We start from the raw sequence: 20863 nt of genomic DNA on the forward strand, positions 1-20863 counted from the left end.
TTGGTATGAATTAAGGATATTTTCGTTCTTTGTAAAGACTGCATAAAATTCCAGGCGCCATATCATTTAACACATTTCTCTCCCATTTGCAGAATAATATAGACTGTGAATAAGCATGTTTTGAGTTCTTTTTCAAGTTCTTTTTCTGTTCGACGATGGAGCTACTGGGACATATGCTGCAGTCTCCATCAAGATGCAATCTCATGGAAATCTGTGGGAAAACTGCATGATCATAACAGAGAGTCCTCTCCCCCCACCCCCGTTATTTTATAAACAAGAAAGAAAAAATACAATCCTTCTATTAATATTCATTTAACACCTCATAGGGAATGGCAAGCAGTTATTTGGTTTGCAAATGTAAATATACATTTTTCATCTACTTATGCTTTCCCTCCTTCCAAGCTAGATAAAGGCAGAACAGAAGATATGCTTCTGAGATTTATTTTCATTGTATTCTGAGTTAAATGTATCAGCAGAGATGTAAGAGAGCTGTGAGGAGTTCATAGAAGGATGGTTACAATGATGAGGGGGATGAAAGTCTTCCTCGTAAGAGGTGGCTAAATAAATGCACTCCTTTCTGACAAATTATGAATAAAATGCATATGGATTTTTTTTCACTGAATCCTTGATTTGAATTCTAAGTTAAATACTTTGGAGCTTAAAAAATATGGTTAAATAATAGATATATTTACTATATTTCAGAAGAGTCATTGAAATCATGAAAGGTGCTATTTAGACCATAATCAGATTCAACAAAGTTTTGATAAATTCATGAATTTATATTCTCTCTCTCTCTCTATACACACATATACATATATATACACACACTCACACTCACACATAAATAAAACATATGCTTAAATAGAGTCCACTGAGCCTCAGGGAAATGAGCCTAAGCATTTGATGTTCATTTTGCAATGAACAGTCATTCTTGCATTAGCTGCTTAGTGCCACTGATAGAAAACATTTTTGACCTACTGTAGCATTGTTTGTATTCCTATAAGTTGTCCATGTTGTACTTCTTCAATGATGATTTGTAAATATTAAGTCAAAATATTTGATATTAAAATGGAAATAATCTTTATTTTGATTGATGTGAGCTTTGCTATAATATGTTAATAACATCATAACCAATTGCTTGACCTCTCATGGTTTTTTCTATTTATTTCTTAAATGAAACTCCGAACTTGTTAAACCTGCAGGCCTCCAGAAAGAGTAGGGGGAAAATTCAGTAGATAATTTTCAAAAGGGGGCTGAGATAATTTTCAATATGAAAGAAAATTCCTTTTCTATTTTGGAATACAGTGTAAGAGAGTTGTTTGATTATTAGTAAGGTTAGCTAGATATTACAAAATATAAAATAGTTCAGGTCCAAGGTATAAATGAATTAAAGATCGAGGAAAGAGACCATGTTTTTAAAAGTAAACATAAATATGTATGAATGTTTAGGGATATAAAATAACACAATGCATATCCAATGGAAAGACCTATAAATAGAAAAGCACTTTTGAATTCTCAAATAAATGCTCTTGGGGTAGATTATGGTGTTGGTGCTAAATATTTTAAGAAATGCAAGTTACTTATTAAACTTATAGTGATGTCTGCTGACTACTTATTGACTGAGTTAGTGATGGAGCTCTAATATCAAAGTGAATCATACTACATACATTTTTAAATTATAAGAAACTATAAAGCACATTACTAAAGAACTTCATTTGAATTCAGCAAGCATTTATTCGGCACCTACTGTGTATAATGCAGTGTTATTCAAGGGTAGATTCAGGTTTTGTGAGGTCTGAAGTTTATATAATTTGAGGACTACTCTATAAAAAAGAACAAATTGCAAATTCAAATTTAGGCACAAGGCCTTGAAAGAGGCCCATGCAAGTAAGGAACCCGGAAGCTTAAGCTTCAAGAATGTCACAATATCTGAGTCTTTGACTGATAGCTGCTGTGGGGCATCAAAGATGACTAAGACATAATCTCTACCTTGCTCAAGCTTAGAGAGAGATCTGTGCTAACCTTCAAGGATTTTCCTGTAAAAAATGAGAAAAATGTATAAAAGGGCTTTGATTTCCCAGTGAAATAATTTTGAATGCCTTCTCATTTACAAAATCGTCTTTATTGCAGATCTCTATATGGGACGAAGTTGTATCAAAGTTTTGGACAAATAAGGCCATTTCTTATACAGGAGAATTATTTTTTACTATATATGTAGTATATTTACTATATTTATTATACTATATACTATATTTACTATACTATATACATAGTATATACATATATAAAACCCATTACATAAACCATTCAGTTACAGTTACCATTATTATAATAGGTTGAATTGATGAGGCATGTTCACTATTGACTTTCTTGCAACTCAAGTAACTGTCAACAGACGGTAGTGATGATCTGTTACGCAATGGGGAACAAATGATAAAGGTCTCTTTTCATGTGACCTTTAAAGATGTTAGAAAAATCTTCTCAAAATGCCATTCTACATTGAAAATAATTACATGAATATTTAATTTTACTCCCAATGAAAGATGAAATTTCATCAGAGATACAAACAGTAGCAGACTTTTAAATAAAAACCTGAGCACGCTAGCATTGATCTGTCTGTTCGTTCATTCATTCGTTCATCTGTTGAGCTGAGCGTCTCGTGTGCTCCAAGTGCTGCACTAGGCTCTATGGTACAGTGGCACGCAGCACGGACACATTCCTGTTCTCATGGAACCTACAGTCTTGTGAGGAAAATGCAATCAACAGTAGTCCCTTAATAGTTTTCTAAAATTCTAGTATTCTTAAGTAGAAAGCTACAAATATGTACCAAGGTTTATTTTTGTTTTTTTCTATTATTGCTCAGAAGAAATTGGTTTCGATGTTAGAATAACATTTTTTTACATTTAATTATTTTACTTTAAACTTGACTCATGAATCTATTCAACAACTGACTTTTGTGTTCCAGTCATCCAGTCCCTTCTCCTTAGGTTTAAGTTGTTATATTCTCTTTTGAATTGAAATAGAGAATAGCTCCTTAGTCTGTCTTGAGATGCTCGACTTTAAATTCATGACGTGAATACGTGGAGAGAACATTTTATCCTAAACACTGACTCAGTTTGCTCCATCATAAATGGTGTTGTTTACTTTTCTTCATTTCTTCTCTTGATCAACCCTTTCTCTAACTTTTATTCTTTTATCTCTTCCAAATATCAGGATCATGTGTCTAGGCAAAGCTTCCTTTACATATTTTTCTTAAAGGAACTCAACCTCTTCCTTGTTCTATGACCTGCGTAGATACATTGGAACACAACATATTTAGCAAATAATTTAGAACTCTTTTACACAGCATTTTTTACAAGTAATTAGTGATAATGTTTGCATTTGTTGATTTTTACAAAATAAAACAAAAACTTCTGGCTAAATGTGACTATGTTTTGTGTCCATGAAATTGCTTAGCGTTAACTGCAAATAACGGTGAAAATGTAGGCTTTGTCTTGTTTTGTTTATTAAGCTTCTTGTTGTGAAAGGAAGAGAGTTGCCATTGACCCAAATCCACAATATAACTTACACCTGTGAAACACAGGCGCAAGTTTGGGATCATGTAAGCAATAACAAATCTGTAAGAATAATAGTTATGGACAAATGAAGTTTTAGAAAATGCACTGTATATCCACTTAAAGGGATTTAAATGGACTTTATATCCATTAAAATCTTTAAAACTCTGTACTTTCCTTCTTCATGGATCCATACTTCTTAGACATAAATACCAGCTCTGAAACATTGCCCAAACCACGGTCTTTAATTCTACACGTGAGGTATATTTTGAGTTGGTAAAGTCAGTACATTTTGAATGTGCTGTTAACTCAGATATTTCATTAACTTTCTGTTGTTATGGTTCATTAAAAACAGTTCGAATCCCTAGAACAATAATTAAATCATAATTTTTCTTAATTTTCAAATTACTGTTACGTGATACACAGATTAGTCATTACCTGTTGTCTTTCTTTTTTTTTTTTTTTCCAGTAAAAGAAGCTTTGAGCCCTATAAAATTTAACAAATGGGGTCTCCCAGAAGTAGATCCAGAAACTATGCAAACCAGTGAACCATGGGTGTTTGCAGGTGGTGATATTGTTGGTACGGCTAACACCACAGTGGAATCAGTGAATGATGGCAAGCAAGCTTCTTGGTTCATTCACAAATATATACAGGTAGGCATTTGCCATCACTTTCAGTTAATTTTTTTCAGTGGATAAGTACTTCTTCATTTATATTTGCTACTCATTCATATGAGTATTTCTATAAGGTATATAATAATCTTATGTGAAATGTGTCACTTACATATTTACTTGGATGAAATTTTTAAAATGTGGACTGGATAGTAGAACTATTTGGTTGATTGAAAATCCATTGTGTATTTCTACCAGTGGAATGCCATGAAGTCATTAGTTGTGCTGTGTTCAAAATATTTATCAGTGGCTTAAAGACATAAATAATATATTTATCAAATCTGGGTGGTACACAATATGATAGGAGATAGAATCTATGTTCCTAGTGATCTTAAACAGTACAGAAAACTATGTTGTCTATCCATTAGGATCAGATGAGGTCCTATTCACTTCCCAAATTATATGCACCTAAGTGGAAAGAAAACAAATATGTTATAAATGTCAATTGTAATTATTTTTTTCTCTGTTTAGTTTTATGATACAAATGCAAAATATAAAAGTGATAAAATATAAAGTTGAACATACTCTGGTTCAGTAACTTGTTGTCTTGCAGGAAAAAGCCATAACTACATCTCAGCTGTCTTACTTTTTGACTAAATGTTCTGTTTTCTTCTTGCTCTATAATTTAGTTAAATGTAGATACAGTGACCTCATTTACATAAACTATTTCTGGAAAAGTTTGCTCTTGTTAATAAAATTCTTATTCTCTCCTTCCTATTCAGGAAAGACTCTATTCACATTATGATCCTGCCTGTCTTCTTTTGCTTTCTTTTGTTTGTTTCTCACATACTAATGAAATTCACTTTGTCTTTAATGTTTCCTTGAATATTTGTTTTCCTCTTTCTCATGACCATTTAGTCTATTCTGGTTGTCCTCCTACTGTTTCTGTAATTCATACAGGATTACCTATCTACTTGGTAGGCCCTAGACTTGGTACTGACTACATCATATTTTTTATGTTCAATTCACCTACCTACTCCCACCTCATTCCTGGCATCTCTCACTAGTGGGGCTTGAGATGTTGGGGTCTGGACTGGAGTGTGGTGTCGCAGAAATGTAGGGCTCCAAGAATGGCAGTAACCAACTTATGGGTTTTGCGTGGAGACAAAGGTGTGATTTGGGAAGTCTTTTGGAGGCGATGCCAGATCTAAAATCAAGAATGCTGTTCAAACCAGTCATAAGTTAAAAGAGACTAGGCTGTGGAGAGAAGGGAAAGAGGAATGTAGTTTTAACAGACACAAACGCAAAGGAGAAAAGTTGGTGAGTGGCTCCGGCTCCAGTCTCTGTAGCATCCATGCTTTGGAGGGTCTCCCTGGCTCAGAAACACACCAAAGAAGCAATTCAAGGCGACTACCCGGGGTGGACTCCTGCTTTGGCTCCTTTTGCTCTATCTGTCCCGAAAGTTACCACCCTATATTTTTACGTTCTCATTCTACTCGTATTTTCATAGAGCTCTCAAGTCCCAATCGCATCTCCTTCTGCCTAACTCCCTGATCTCTGTCTCCAGTAGGGCTCTCTCTTCCATGGTCCAGCTGTCTGCTGGACATCCTCACAGACTGTCTAACCTATGCTTCAAATGTACTGCTTTTACACCAAACACACCCTCCAAACCTGTTCCACCTTCAGGATCTAGCGTGTTTGATTCCTAGATTCAAATCCTCTAAATCAGTGGTCTTTAGACGTCTAGATTACTCAGACTAATACAATTTTCAAAATCAATTTGGAAACCAATAGGAGGCTGACGGCTTCTTATTTACTAACAGCATTAAAGCAAACACTCAAACACATGAAATTATAACACGTACAAACATATATATATAAAGAAAGTTTATGAGAAAAGTAGGAAACACCACATTCTCAGAAGACGTACTTCTTAAGAAAACCCAGTTGAAGGATTTACACTAGTGTGTTCACACGCACACACTTTTCTTGTTATAAAACAGCACTGCTTTACGCGCTTTTATTTATGAACTATTTATCTAAATTTTCTTTTATGCTTCCCTCTCTCGTATATATCTGGTCACTTCTATCTCTGTACAAACTCCTTCATACACTTATTTGAATTCACTTATTTTTTGCTTAGAGTACAATTTTTGGTTGACCAGATATCTCACTGATCAGCCTGTTAACTCCTTGAACAGATGAAAGTGGAATCAGGAGATAAGAGAAAGGCTCTTGTGCTAGACCAGATGAAACCCAGTGAATGTGTGAATTCAGTTTGCAGGAGTGAAAATGGTAGGAAGGCAGAGACGCTAAAGAGATTTGAAAAGGTAAAACTGAACATGGGTCAGTGGAGGATGGCATGCGTTAACTTTCTTCTGAATGCTTAAATCCATTTATAGCTTTTAAATTAAAATACACAGAGAATATTTACTTTATTTTGTGATGATTGTGGTTTTGTAGTGCTTCACAATTACCATTTGAAAGGATTCTTAAGAGTATTTTTCTTTTGACTTCACTGTATCTTTTTACTTCCCTGAATCTGATAAATGTGTATTAAAAAAAAATAAACCATCGTTTTAGTTAGCTTCCACTTACTCATGAAAGCAAGGAAACAAACTTTTAAGAATGATGAAAAAATTGCACGTACTTTAAAAATACATATTTGTAGGAATAATAGTGTTTGAAATATAAAGTAAAAACTTTTTGACCACTAGGAGTTTTGGATTTGGCTGAAGGATTCAGACTTGTCAAACAAAGTGTTGAAGTACATTTTAAAAATGGAGTAGAAATGGAAGGTAGGTAAAATCTCCTGCCAGGATGTTGGATGCAAAGTGCTAAGCAGTGATAAGACTAAAAAGAAACATGTAGACAAAGTGGGCTTTTTCTGTCTCCACAGTGTCATTAACTTAGTTCTGGCCTCTCACGCCTCTCAAAATTGCCTCCGCTTTCTCCCTTGTCAAATCCAGTGCCCCTACACTGCAGCCAGAGTCATCTTTCTAGAATACATGTTTGATCTTAATTCCCTCGTTTAAAACCCTTCAGAGGCTCCTCTTTGCACTCAAGATAAAGTCCAAACTCCTTAGCTTGTGATGCCAATTTGAATTTCCCCCAACATACCAAGATTTCTCCTGAGTCTGGGCCTTTCCCTTGCTCCACCCATTTCATCTGTCTGGATCCTACTTGTCCTTCAAGTTTTGCTTGTGTGTTCTTTGGCACCCTAAGTTTCCCTGATTGAAGCCTGCTTACTGATCTGTCTCTACACAAGCCAGTGACCAAGCTGTTTATTGTTATACCCTCAAAATAAGGAGTATATTCATCTATTAAACAGGGAAAATATGTAGAATGAGATAATTCATTTTAAAGGAATTTAAAGAGGAGTTAAGAAAACTAATGGGTTTGTTATGTAAGTTCATCGTCACTGTAAATAAACAGTGTTTCTTAGAAATGCAGCATTTGTTAAGAAAAATTTGTGTAATGCCTGAAGTGTATTCATGAATGAAGGTTTATAACACCTTGTCTTATGTTTTACGTTGGTTTTTTTGGGCAAGTGTAATACTGGATAGTGTACTTTAAAAAATGATTTAATACACACGTTATAGTATTAATTCATACATGCAATCATTGCAATTGGATATTTAGAATTTCTTTGCAGTATACTTTTTAAGAAAAATGTGAGTATTTAAAGACATCTATGTTGGCATTTCAGTAATTCCCATGGTTGTCTGATGAGAACCTCACTTAAATTTCATTATTTAATTTGATCAATTACCACTTATTGAGTACAAGCTGTTGGACCCAACACTTGACTTTGGGAGGGTACCAAAGTGAATAAATGAAGAGAGGTATAATATAGTGGTTAGAAATTTGAGCTCTGAGTTAAACAGACTTGATTTCAAACCCAGTTGCAACATTTTCAAACTGTATGACGTTGGTCAAGTTACTGCATTGCTCCAGGACGTGGTCTTCTCAGGGGTAAATAAGTGATCCATTAATAAATAAGCAATAATAATTAGAGTTGCTACCCTATCGGGTTACAGGGAAGATTATGTAAAAGAATTTATGGAAAGCTCTTAGTAGAGAATCTGAGCTATAAGTATTTGTTATTTGTATTGTTGTGGGTTATTAGAGATCATTCCCTTTGGATTGTCAAAATAATATCAGAGAAAAATGGTAAGATAGCAGATTTGAATAGAAAGCCAAAGTATAGGGTTTTAGCAGATGAAAATTGAAAGAGGCTATTTCAGCTAATTAGAAAAGCATTTTATTTAGCCATTCATTTATTATCCATGTACATCTATCTGTCTATCCATATAGTCATTCATGCATGGGTTCACTCATTCAATAAACGATAAAATTTAAAAAATAATAATGCTATCCTTTATAGATAACACTAATCACTAGGTTTATAAATGTGAATTAAAACATAAAACTTGTGGGGTCGGCCCCATGGCTGAATGGTTAAGTTTGCACGCTCCGTTTTGGCGGCCCAGGGTTTCGCTGGTTCGGATCCTAGGTGCCGACATGCCATCAAGCCATGCTGAGGCAGCGTCCCACACAGCACAACTAGAAGGATCCACAACTAAAAATATACAACTATATACTGGGGGTCTTTGGGGAGAAAAAGGAAAAATAAAATCTTAAAAAAAAACCAAACATAAAACTTGCCCTTAGTACACAGTAAACATATATCTAATACAATATAATAAATGTAATAATTAAAAATGTAAAAGCACAAAGGTACCGTGGAAGAGAGAATGATTGATTCTGTCTGATGTGGGTATCAGGATGTGGAGTCAGCAAAGGGTTCAAAAAAATCAAAATACACGTAAAGAGGGAGAATAAGAAAAATCGGAAGAATATTGAGTGGTTTGAATTGCTGGAACTTAGTGCTCTGGGATAAGACTGTATAGCTTGCTTACTGCTCAAGGGGTACCCAGACAAGAGTACCAGCTGGCTGAAATCCAGACCAAGCTCCACTCACCAACAGTGGTACCTTTTCTTGTGCCACTTCTATTCAGAGGAAGGAGCACCCTCCTTGAATTTTCATAAAAATGGCTTCTGCTTGTTCTGTAAGCCTTGCACCTATGTGGCAGCTTTTTAAAATTTCATCAAAAGACAGTCTGGGCTAGCAGAGGCCCTAAACATAGAGAATATATAGGAATAATTGGAGAAAGGATCTGAATTAAGATGGAGTTAAAACATGATGAGAATACCCAGTTTAGGATTTTACTTTGGGGTGTGTAATGAGACAAGAATATGGGAGAAATTATTTGCATAAAGAAGTTATAGAGTCATCTCTGGTATTAGTGTAGAGAGAAACATTTTTTGACATTTCTCTTCTTAAGAGTCGTTATTTTATAATATTAAACTTACGCTCCTTTAAGAAGTTGTACTAATAAGTGATCCAATATGACTTCACCTTAATTGTTTATAATACTGTGTGATGTTAGTGGAATCCAGGCATATTTAAGTTTTCTTCTTCCACTTGAATAAGAATTACTGAATAAAAGCTAATTTTGATAATGTCCCCAAAGAAAGAGTATGTAACTGAAAGAATGACTATAGCTGAGCAAAATTTCTACAAATTTTAAAATTTATTTGCACTTTTACTTGCCTCTTTCTAGTGGATTTATTTTAATTTCCCCTGTGTGTTTGTGTGTGTGTGTGTGCGCGTGTGTGTACAGATGGATAGATAAAAAGTTCTGTGCTAGGAAAAAAATGTAACCACATCAACCCTTTCTTCCCTAAAGGAGCTTATAATGATGTTTGAATTCAAGAATTACTTATGTGAAATAATTAGAGAAAGATATATGATAAGATGTAATGGAAAGATAAGTTTACTACAACCAATACAGTAGCCTAGGAGTAGTCGAGGAGCTAAAGTAGTCAAGGAGCAGAGGTCAGTTGACTTAAAATGATGGGAGAAAGCTAATGAAAGAAGTGATCCTTGATTTTTATCCTCCTTGGAATATACCTTTTATATTCACTTGTCTAATCACTAATAATGACTACTATTTGTTTAACATGTATTATACATTGTAGTTTTTTTGTTACAATATTTCGTTTAATGGGTATCATTATCTTTATTTCACAGCTTTTAAAAATAAAGGCCAAAATGATAAAGAAACCTGTTCAAAGTCAATATCTTGTCAATAACAAAGCCAGGATTCGAACACATACATGTCTATATATTATTTTCCCCGTACTGAACTACTTCCTTGGTACTTTTTAACAATTAGCTCGATTAGTATGATTAAAGACCTAAACCTAACTGTTAATTGAGGATAAAAATGAGGTGTTTTAATTATATTGGTAAATCCAGAACATTCATTAACAGTAAATTGGTTAAATCCAGAACATTCTTTTAAAAATACAGAAGTACAAAGAAGTTCTCTTATCCTGTGAAGCAGAAATCAATAATTCATCGGTTAGTCTGAAAAAGTTCAAATGGGGATTTGTATAAAGCACATACACATACATTAAGTATATCCTTTTAATTTAAAGCATATAGATGTTTTCTCATTTTCCTTTCTTTAAAAAAAAAAAAAAAGCAAGGGTAAGGCATTTTGAACCCAGTGGTTGGAGGTTCATAATATTTATGGTCTAAACTTGACTATAATATATTGTCCTCAATTTCTAGTTTTGTTTTTTAAAGTGGAGCAACACCTTCAAGAAATATGGGAAGCAATTCTCTAGATTTTTATATGGTTGCTCTACTGTCATTTGAGTTGTTTAATCCAAACCTAATTTGAAGTAATTTCTTTTTTTAGTAACTCACCTTTGTTAAATGTTTTGAAAACATTCAACTTAGTTTCCACAGAATCAACCTCCTTTCTTTTCACATTCCTGTAGCTCATCAATTTACGTAATTTGTATTTATATTTATAACCAAGACAAATGGGATGAGGAACATTCAACTGAGTCTTAATAAGCACACAGCTCAACTGGTAGAGTAGAAAGTCCATCGGCACACAGGAGTCCCCTACTCACTACATAGATTCAGCACTCCTTGGCTGTCCTTTCTGTGTCTCACTGAGGAAAGGGAAAAGAGGAATTAGTCCAGTGAATCTGTTAAGTGCGTCTAACTTGGTTAAGAGAGTCTGTCAGATGCCTAGGGTCCTTCTTTACAAATCGCTAAAGAGAAGGCTTGATACCAAATGTTATTAATTTGCAAAAATATAATTATTCAGAAGATTGCACATGCTTTGTTCTAGTAATAACATATAAACAAATTTAGTCATAAAAAGTAGAGGGGAAGAAAGGCTATATGATACCGCACCATGCTGTATCCTCCACTGAGAACAAACTTGGAGATGGAATATAAGCTGAATTCTTCTAAATTTTAATCCTATATCAGCAACTTATTTTCCCTAAATTAATCATGGTAATTCTGAGAAGATGAAATTATAAATGTGGGACATTTTGTCAAATAAAGTCTGTCTTAAATATATGGAAATTATAACATCAAAAACCACTGGTTTGAGGGGCTGGCCCCGTGGCCGAGTGGTTAAGTTCATGCGCTCCGCTGCAGGCGGCCCAGTGTTTCGTTGGTTCGAATCCTGGGTGCGGACATGGCACTGCTCATCAGACCATGCTGAGGCAGCGTCCCACATGCCACAACTAGAAGGACCCACAACGAAGAATATACAACTATGTACCGGGGGGCTTTGGGGAGAAAAAGGAAAAAAATAAAAAAAAAAAAACACTGGTTTGATTACATCATTAGAAGAACTTTTAGTTATGTCGTTATTCTGTGGTTCAGAATTCTGTTTTAAATTCACTCTCTCTTAGATGCAACTTTAAAAAATCACAATATTTATTACTATTAGTGGAAGGAGTCAACTAAATTCACATGTAGCTGCTATAAAAGCAGTTATAGTGATAGAAAGAGAAATATTGAGACAAAAGATAAGAGTTATTAGTGGAGGGATAAATACAAAATGAACAGGTAGGAAGAGAAATTCAAATAAAGAAAAGAATTTGTATAGACCTTCTTCAAATATAGGCGAGAATGAAAAGGAAAAGAACACCCAGTTTCTTCCAGGTAGAATTCATTCTGTGAAAATCAAACACTTATAAGAAACTGCAAAGGATAAGGAGGGAGACACTGAGACGCTGAACGTTAAAAAATGTTTTGATTATTGTGCTTGCAAGTGACTTGAGGAGTCTCTGAATACTTAGTTACAGAATAATTGACGTCGAACAGTTATAGAATATTGTTTATTGGCAGCCAACATTTGAGGTCAACTTTCAACAACAACAAAAAGTTAATATCTTCATTACTGGTTTAGTTTCAATATTTCTTTTATATATACATGAGTTTGTCTATGTGCATGTTCCCAAGTGATATTCTTATTTGTTTCCTCCTCAAACTTTATCCTTTATTAAAATATGCTGTATTCCTATAGCAAGTGTCCATGTTAAGGTGCCTGATACTGTTTTGATTATTTCATTTATAAATCTATGTTATTCTTTCTAATTTGTCAATCCTCCCTGAAACTGATTCTTGTGACAGAATTATCTTAGAACAGATATCCAAAATACGTACATAAATATTCTGGCATCATATTAGATCTAAAGTGTCTTTCTTAACCCAATGAGATCACAGAGCACAGGTAATCTTTTAAGTTTTAGGTTTCTGCAGTGTTTTTCAGCTCAACGGTGAAGCTTATATGATATTTTAATGAAGGTTATGAAGTTCTCTAATAGTCACTGTGATTCTTCTCAGCTGTATATAGAATATGGGCATATTTTGAAATAGTTGTTTGTAAAGTTCTTCAAAACTATCGTAAATTCCTTGGAGTGATGACCTACTTTTCTGCCGCTTAAGGTTTTTGTGTATGTCCTTCTGGTTCGATTGAGGCACAACAGAATCACTAGTTGTTGAGGGAACTAGGTAGCTCAGGGGATTGGTAATGAGATACAGAGCCTTTAACCTCTTGGTCACTAGTTCAAATCTGCCCCAGGTCAGGAGTGACAGAAAGTCATTACCATCTGATGGCAGTTCAATAGACTATGTGAAATGAATTTGTGACTTCAGTACCTAGTGGAGAGAGCTTTATGCCAGAGTCCCACCATAGAGTGAGTGAGTACAAAATGGTAGTTGTGATTTTAGTTTTAAGAGAAAGGAGGAGTCCACTCATTGCTGAGTATTCCATTTTCTTCCTGTGAGCTGAGACTCCCTGATGAAATGGTGTGGAAAAGCTAGGCTTATACTTGTGTTGACTTGTGATTTGGGGCCATGAGATGCACATCTGTAGGAATCCCTGTCTGTCATTGTTGCTAACGAGGTCCAATTCAGTATCACTAAAGTGACTTTTAAAAAATGATTTCAGTCCCAGATGGTGATTAATTCAAGATTGAAAGTTATATAATTCATGTCTCCTGTTTCTTCAATGCCCTTCTGCATATATTTTTTAAATGTTTCATTTTCCTTTCTAATCGTATTATTAATTTTATCTACATTTGAACATATGACTGAACATTTAGAGAGGCCTATTCATTCTTGTCAATCTTTCCTTGAGAAATACTGAGTGAACAAACAAGAATAGAAAATTGTAAGGACACTTTGAAGATGGGGAATTTGAAATTGAACACAGTGCAAAAGGATCATTGCTATAAAGCTAATTGAATTATGTGCATTCATATCAGTAAATGAAATCTTTCACCTTCTGCCATTTTTAGGGCTTGAGATTATGTGAGGGATTTTGTCTAATATCTTTAGTGAACAGTCAGGTTGTTAAAACTTTCTGATTTGAGGTCTCTTTAAAAGGAATTATCTTTCTAAAGAGGAAAGAAAGGCATATGTTTATACTTAAAAGATTTATGAGATCACAGCATTTTCTTAATAATGGAATATTTACACTTTTACTTTATATTGGGCTCAATGATTTTCAGAATGAAACCACATTGTTGGATTATAAGAATTTTAAAACTATCTCTAATAATGTTTATGATGTGAAAACCTGAAGAATGGTAGCAGCTGTGCCTCATGTTAAAGATGTCTGCTCTGGTCCAAGATGAACAGCTGCTAAAAATATGGCAGTCTAGGATTTTAGAAAACAAACTTAGAAGAACTTATCTATGTCCAAGTCTCTGTTGCTTCGAAGACCTTCAGCGCCAACTTTAAATAAAAGACACATCGTTATCATTGCTTAAAATATCACTTTAATTCCACATCTTCAAAGGCATTCTTTTGCCCTGAAATATACCAATGGTTTTCTACAATATCTGAAGAACTATGATGTGAGAATTAGAAATTTAAATTGCACCGGCTTAATATTAGAGTATTTCCGTTACCCTTTGCAGGTTTTGAGGCAGCTCATTCGACCTTACAGTCTCACCAGGAAGCTAATGGGAAAGCCTTGCAGCAATCTTCACAGGAAAGTTTCCAAATGTCAAGTGTCATCTTTCCAGCTGTTAGATGAATGGGTAGCCAAGAGGCATTTATTTGGGTGTGCAGCCCCTGTGAAATCTGGGTGAGGCAGGAGAAAAGGCTATAATTTGGTGGTTAGTTTACCAGCATTGGTATAGTTGCACATCTCCTAGCCAGGCAAAGGACTTCATTTTGTGATTTAATGATTGACAGTCAACTGCAGTGTTCCTGCACTTAGAGAATAAAAATGCTTTAAAAAAAAAAAAAAGGCATCATCAATATGTCATACTAATTTTTGAATCCTCCACTGCTTGAGATAAAAACAATCCTATCAACGGAGCTGGCTTCTTCTCTAACCCCCTCTCCAACTGAGACGAGGTAAGGCTTTTGAAATGACAACTGTATTAAAATCTTCAGACCTATTGAAAAAGTGTCCTTCAGTTTAAGATATATTGCAAACTCTTTAATTCCTATGTTAAGAGAAGGTTGATATAAATCATTGGCCACTGTCAGGTTGAAAAACAATGAATATCAATAAAAAGACAGTTTTAAATCATAATGGCTTCAGTTTGAGATAGTAATAGCCTCCAAAAAATAATATTGAAGTATGTCATGGCTAAATGCTGTTTCCATGCTGTTTTTCCACTTGGTCAGGATCACAGTATTGAGATGACTTCAGCCCAATTTCTCACTGGGAAACTGGGCCTTTAGACTGAACCAGAATCAGAGTGCATGTGATCTCATTTTTACCCCTTTCAGTGGAACTAGTAAGGTTAAATTTACTTACAGGCATTGAAAAATGAAGTCCATTTCCAGTGCTTATAAATAAGCATACAGTAACCCTATAGTATGATCTAAAGAATTTGCCTTTTTGATGGTACATTCAGGTTAATTTTTAGTGTATTCTCTAGCTAATATTTTAAAATAATTATTTAGTATCAGAGACTTGGCACTTTTTCTATTAAAAACTCTATTTGTAGTAATGTGTAACTCTTTGTGTATGAAGGGGGATTTATTCTTTATAATATTTATATGTTATAAAAAGAAATCACGGAAAAAATGAGGAGTGAGCCTATATCTAATGGAGCTATCAAAACAAAACTATCTAGTTGACGATAGAGGAAGAAAATACCATGACTAATAAGTAATTTTAATGCCTTTTATTGACTTAGTATAGGGTTCCAAACTTTTATTAAATGGCAGCGTTTGACCTGAAAAGTAATTTAAAATGAAATTGTCTCCATAAAAGCAGAATATTTCCTTACCAATATAACAGTAGATTGCTACTTCAGGCAGATAACTCAAGATTGTAATGGGTAGAAAATATAACTCTGAAAAATCTGATCCATGCCATTCAGAACCTGACCTCAATGTGTGCTGCTGGACTTTGAAAGAAATTAGCCACCGTAGTGTCGCTTGGTCCAAATGGGCTGTAGGTGTTAAGAATTCCATGCCATTTCTCCAGTGCCCTGATGCCTGGGGCTCAATGGCACTGATGACAACATCGCATTAGCACAAAGCACCGAAAACCTTTAGTTTGCTGGGGGAAATTCAAATGCAAAATAACTCAGTTGGAAATTTTAAACAGAATCATGTTCCTCTGTATTCTGTGATTTAGTAAATTTGAGTCTTATACAAATTGTAAAGGATCAGATTGAAAAATATCCAGATACAGGTGGTGTAATGGAAGCCTGAAGATCGGGAAACCTGGGTTCAAGTCCTGACTTAATTACTCCTTAATTCTGCCTTTGGACCTTTAGGAATGTCATTCTGCCTTTTAGTTCTCTCATTGATGACTCTGAGACAGCACGATGTAGTCACAGAGGTGGAATTCCCAGCTCAAGGACTTAAAAACTTTAAAAATCTCAGATGTGTTGTCTTGAACCTCACTATTTTCATCCATAAAAAGGACAAAATTATAACTTTTTATGGTTCTGAAACCCAAGTAATATATGTTAAAGATAAAGAATCTAATGTATTCAAAAGTGATTTATCTTGTTATCTATCTAGGGATATAGCATTCATCTTATACTCAAAATCACCTCTGGAGTAACCATTTTTTCCCATTTTACAAATTAGAAAACCTATGCTGAAGTTGGTTGAGATGGATAGGGCCCTCGAGATCATTTGATTCCACCACTTAACATATGGGTCAGGAAGCTGGGGAACAAACTTTAAAAGAGCAAACTCAAGTAATAGGAGAATTTGCTCAGGAGAACAGAGCAATAATAGAACTATCTGAAAGGGCTTTAAGATAAATATATTAAAGATCCTCAAGGAGGTAAAGACGGGAATAACATCCATAAAAAAAAGAACAGGAGAAATGTAATGCCTTTCTTAAGGTGTTGAAACTCGGTAATGGCTATGCTGGAGCCAGAACTCAAATTTTTTCATTCTTAGCCCTGCTGTTTTTTCAATAACCATCCCACCTCTTCCTCATGGTGTTCTCTTTGGTTGAGCTCCAGCTGAGCATGTGGAAGGCAGACCACATAGGCAAGTGCCTGCCAGTCATCAGAGAACTCTACGCTAGAATGGGGATGAGTGCAATGGTACAGGACTTTTGTAATCCATGCAACCAGTCCTCAAAATTACCTTATTTCATTTTTAGATCACTCCTCATGTATTTTACAGTCATTGTGTACCAGACAACATCCATTGAGAATGTAGCCTTCAAATGGTTTTTTTTGTGGTTATTCTCTGTGGTGTCCTTGGTGTCTAGATCAGTGCCTACCTCATAGTAAATGGCCGGCCAATCAAATGCCTACCATGTAGTAGACACTCCGTAAATATGCTTGAAAAATTGAACATGCCGAGGAAACATTTTACATTATGAGGTACATGAATTTTGGGAGGCAGTTTTCAAGTTCATTTGACTCCTTGGTGATGGATACTACTTTAGTCTGCTAAAACAGGTGGTAGGGGTACGGTTAACATGGAAATTGAAAGAAGAAAATGAGCGTACCAGTACATGATAATTTTTCTTGGTTGATCCCCACGACCGTCCTTCACAATAAGTGTTTTGAAGATGAGACAGATGAGGTTTAAAGAGGGCTCGCTGACCTGATTGGGGTCACAAAGTGACCTCTGAGCAACTACACTGGTTTTCTCCCTGCATCTTAGTCTGATTCAGAAACTTCTCCTTCCAGCAATACAAGGGTTAATAGGTTAACACAAAAGCAGGTATTACCTGGTAGGTTGTTGACTTACAATTTTGAGCTTTTTATTCCAAGTCTTAATATTTAACATTGCTGCTGTCACCTTTCTTAAATGTCAGCTTCTTTTATTTACCTTCATCACTCTCACCTTGATCATACTTACTCCTTTGTGCTACATGGATTTGCTGTCAGGCACCACCCTGTGCTGGTCACCAGGCTTTTCTTACTCTAGTCATTGACATCTTGTCAGCAGTGTCGCCACCTTTGCCCCTGGGCCTGTGAATATGGCAATTGTTACCTTCTTGATTGACACTTTTGAAAATTTGTCAACATGTTATGTATTATTTGGAGGGGATCTTTGGCTGACTTACAAGCCATTTCTTCAAGTTAATTCACGCTTTTATCCTTTTAACAAGCTCTTTGAGTTGTAGAAATAGATGCTCTGAGTAATAGTCTATGCTATTTTCTTAACGGATGATGTTACAATTAGTCGAATTTTTTTAAAAACACAGTGTTTGCTGTAGCTCAACTGGTAAATTGGACCATTCATTTCAAAGTCATAAAGAGAGTTTACCAAAACTCTCTTGATGTATGCATGACTCTTTGTTCACCTCTTTCTGGTATCTGCTCAGATGTTACTTTATTAAAGAAGCCTCTGAGGCTGCCCAAATGGAAACCTTCCCTGGACCCAGCCCCACTGCGCCCTTCCCCACTTTCTGTGCACCTGTTTCTGAGGAGAAGCCACTTAAAGCCACATACACACAGACATGCACACACACGCTCATCTATGGTTTTGTCTGTCTCCTTCCTTCCTCCACCATCACTCTATAACATAAGATCCATGAGACCAGAAAATGAACTTTGTGTACTGCTGTGTTCCTAGTACCTGGTCATAATGCTTACCATATAGTAAGCACTTCATAAATATTGTTGAAAAATTGAATATGCTGAGGAAATATTTTAGATGATGGGACACATGAGATTTAGGAAGCACATTTCCTTAAGTTCACTTAGCTTGTTGATGATTCTACCATAGGTTGCTTTGTTGGTCAGCTTGGGCTGCCATAAAAAAATATCATGAACCAGATGGTTTAAACACCAGAAATTTATTTTCTCACAGTTCTGTGAGGCTGGAAGTCTGAAATTGGCGTGCCAGCATGATCAGCTTCTGGTGAGAGCTCTCTTCATGACTTGTAGATAGGTAACTTCTCTCTGTGTCCTCCCGGGACAAAGAAAGAGTGTGCTCTCTGGTGTCTCTTCTTTTAAGGGCACTAATCCCATCATGATATTATCACCCCCATGACCTCATCTCACTCCAACAAGCCCTGTCTCCTTGTACCATCGCTTTGAGAGGGGTTAGGGCTTCAACATAGGAATTGACGAGGAGGGGACACAATGTAGTCCATAGCAGTTCCTAAAAGAGCTGGTACTCGGCAGTGAGAGTAAAGTTTACGTGGAAACAGAAGAATGAAAAAAGCCTGAATAGCAAGTGCAACACCTGGGGAAAGATAGAGTTTGATGGAAGTCATATGTGACCGATACGTGTATTTCCATAGAGAGTGGCATAAGGTAAATTTGGTTAGGAAGCCAAGACCAGATCGTGAAGGATCTTGTAGGCTATAATAAAGAGTGTGAATATTAACAAAATGCAATGAGAAACTAATGGAAAGTTTTAAACAATCAACCTTATGTTTTTAAAAGTCTACTCTGGTCCAAAGTAAAGAGTGGATTTCAGTAGGAAGCAAGGAAATCAGTAAGAAATAGTCCCAGCAAGAGACATTAGTGGCAGTGAGAAGGGACAGAAGTGCATGGATTCATGTATTTTAGAGACAGAGTCGTTACATTTGCTGGTGAAATAGAAATACAGAATGAGAGAGACGAGATGCCAAGAGTGATACACAGATTTTTTTTTACTTAAGCTGGATGAATGATAGTCTCGTATAGTGAATGAGGAAAATTGGGAGAGGAATAGTTTTTTTGTTGAAGGGCAGAGGAATTTTTGCATGATATTCCCTTAAGTTGCTAAAGAGCTGGTAGCTAGGGGTGAAGACAGAGTAGATGGGGAAAAAGGTCACGTGGATTTGAGTTAATACCATTTAATTTTGTAACCTTATTCTATGCTCAGGTTACAATATCTTATTGAGACCAATGTGAATATAATCCTTTAAAAAGCAAATAAAATTGGGTTATTATTTTTTAGAAACTTTTCAATAGCCTCATATCTTTTCTAAAATTTTCATTTCAAATAGTAATTTCTCAAGATAGAGAAATGAAATATGATTTTATGTTGTAGTTCTAATCACCATACCTAGGCCTTTCCACCATGTAAGCAGCTAATCCAAATTAATTTCTGCTTTGCAAGTTTTTTCCCTCAATAGGTATTTCTTCAAAGGGCAAAGTAACTGAGCTAGAGTTAATTAATGCATTAATCCAGCCTATGAATTAATCTAGTCATAAGTAGCTACACAACGTTATTTATTCTTTGCCTTAAAATAACCTCAGAATGGATGCTTCTAGCGCAGCTGTACCCCAAGATAGGGGCCATTGTAGTTATATAACAATGGAATATAAATAAAATTAGTAAGTGAAAGCTGTTTGATGATTTTAAATTGAATGGAACATAGTGGTGGTGATTTTCTCTTCTTCAATCAAATATAACACTGCCAGGAGTCTTGCTTTTAACAGTGCTTTTTAAAAACTTTTATTAAATTTTCATTCTAGTAAAGCAAATTAGGGAAAAATGCAATTGGGATGCATAATTATGATGTGATTTGCTTTTCCCCAACATCATCACTCTTATACATGCAAATTTTTCTGTCTATAATTCCATAACCCAGCCAGGTATAAAAGAAGAATGCCAGTCATAAAGAGTAATAATGTAATAATAAAATAATAGGCCATTATAGTTTAAGATTGTATTTGTTTTTCTTTCATTCTCAAATGAAAGGCATTGCAATTGATTATATTATTAGTATCTGGATAGTATATACTTTTTATTTTTGATAATAGATTTTTCAATGTGTACTTATGTGTGTGTGTATGTGTGTATTTGCGTGTATGTTCAATCAAACACTCATAAATAATTTTCAGCTCAGTCCTCTTTTAAGGACATTAATACTTTAGAAAAATAATGTCTGTGTAAATGGGCGCAGCTTATATAATGG

At 35.2% G+C, this 20863-nt stretch overlaps 1 protein-coding gene across 2 annotated transcripts in view; it reads left to right on the top strand.

Annotated features, from left to right (window-relative positions):
* The window catches only part of DPYD (dihydropyrimidine dehydrogenase), a 768719-nt gene that overhangs the window by 357948 nt on the left and 389908 nt on the right, over window positions 1–20863 (top strand). For both annotated transcript variants that reach the window (XM_023641574.2, XM_023641571.2), the window contains exon 12: window positions 4024–4208. In XM_023641574.2, the coding sequence (XP_023497342.2) occupies window positions 4024–4208 (185 nt within the window). The remainder of the gene's footprint in view (window positions 1–4023; window positions 4209–20863) is intronic.

This window comes from Equus caballus, chromosome 5 (assembly GCF_041296265.1).
Source record: "Equus caballus isolate H_3958 breed thoroughbred chromosome 5, TB-T2T, whole genome shotgun sequence".
NCBI classification, from domain to species: domain Eukaryota; kingdom Metazoa; phylum Chordata; class Mammalia; order Perissodactyla; family Equidae; genus Equus; species Equus caballus.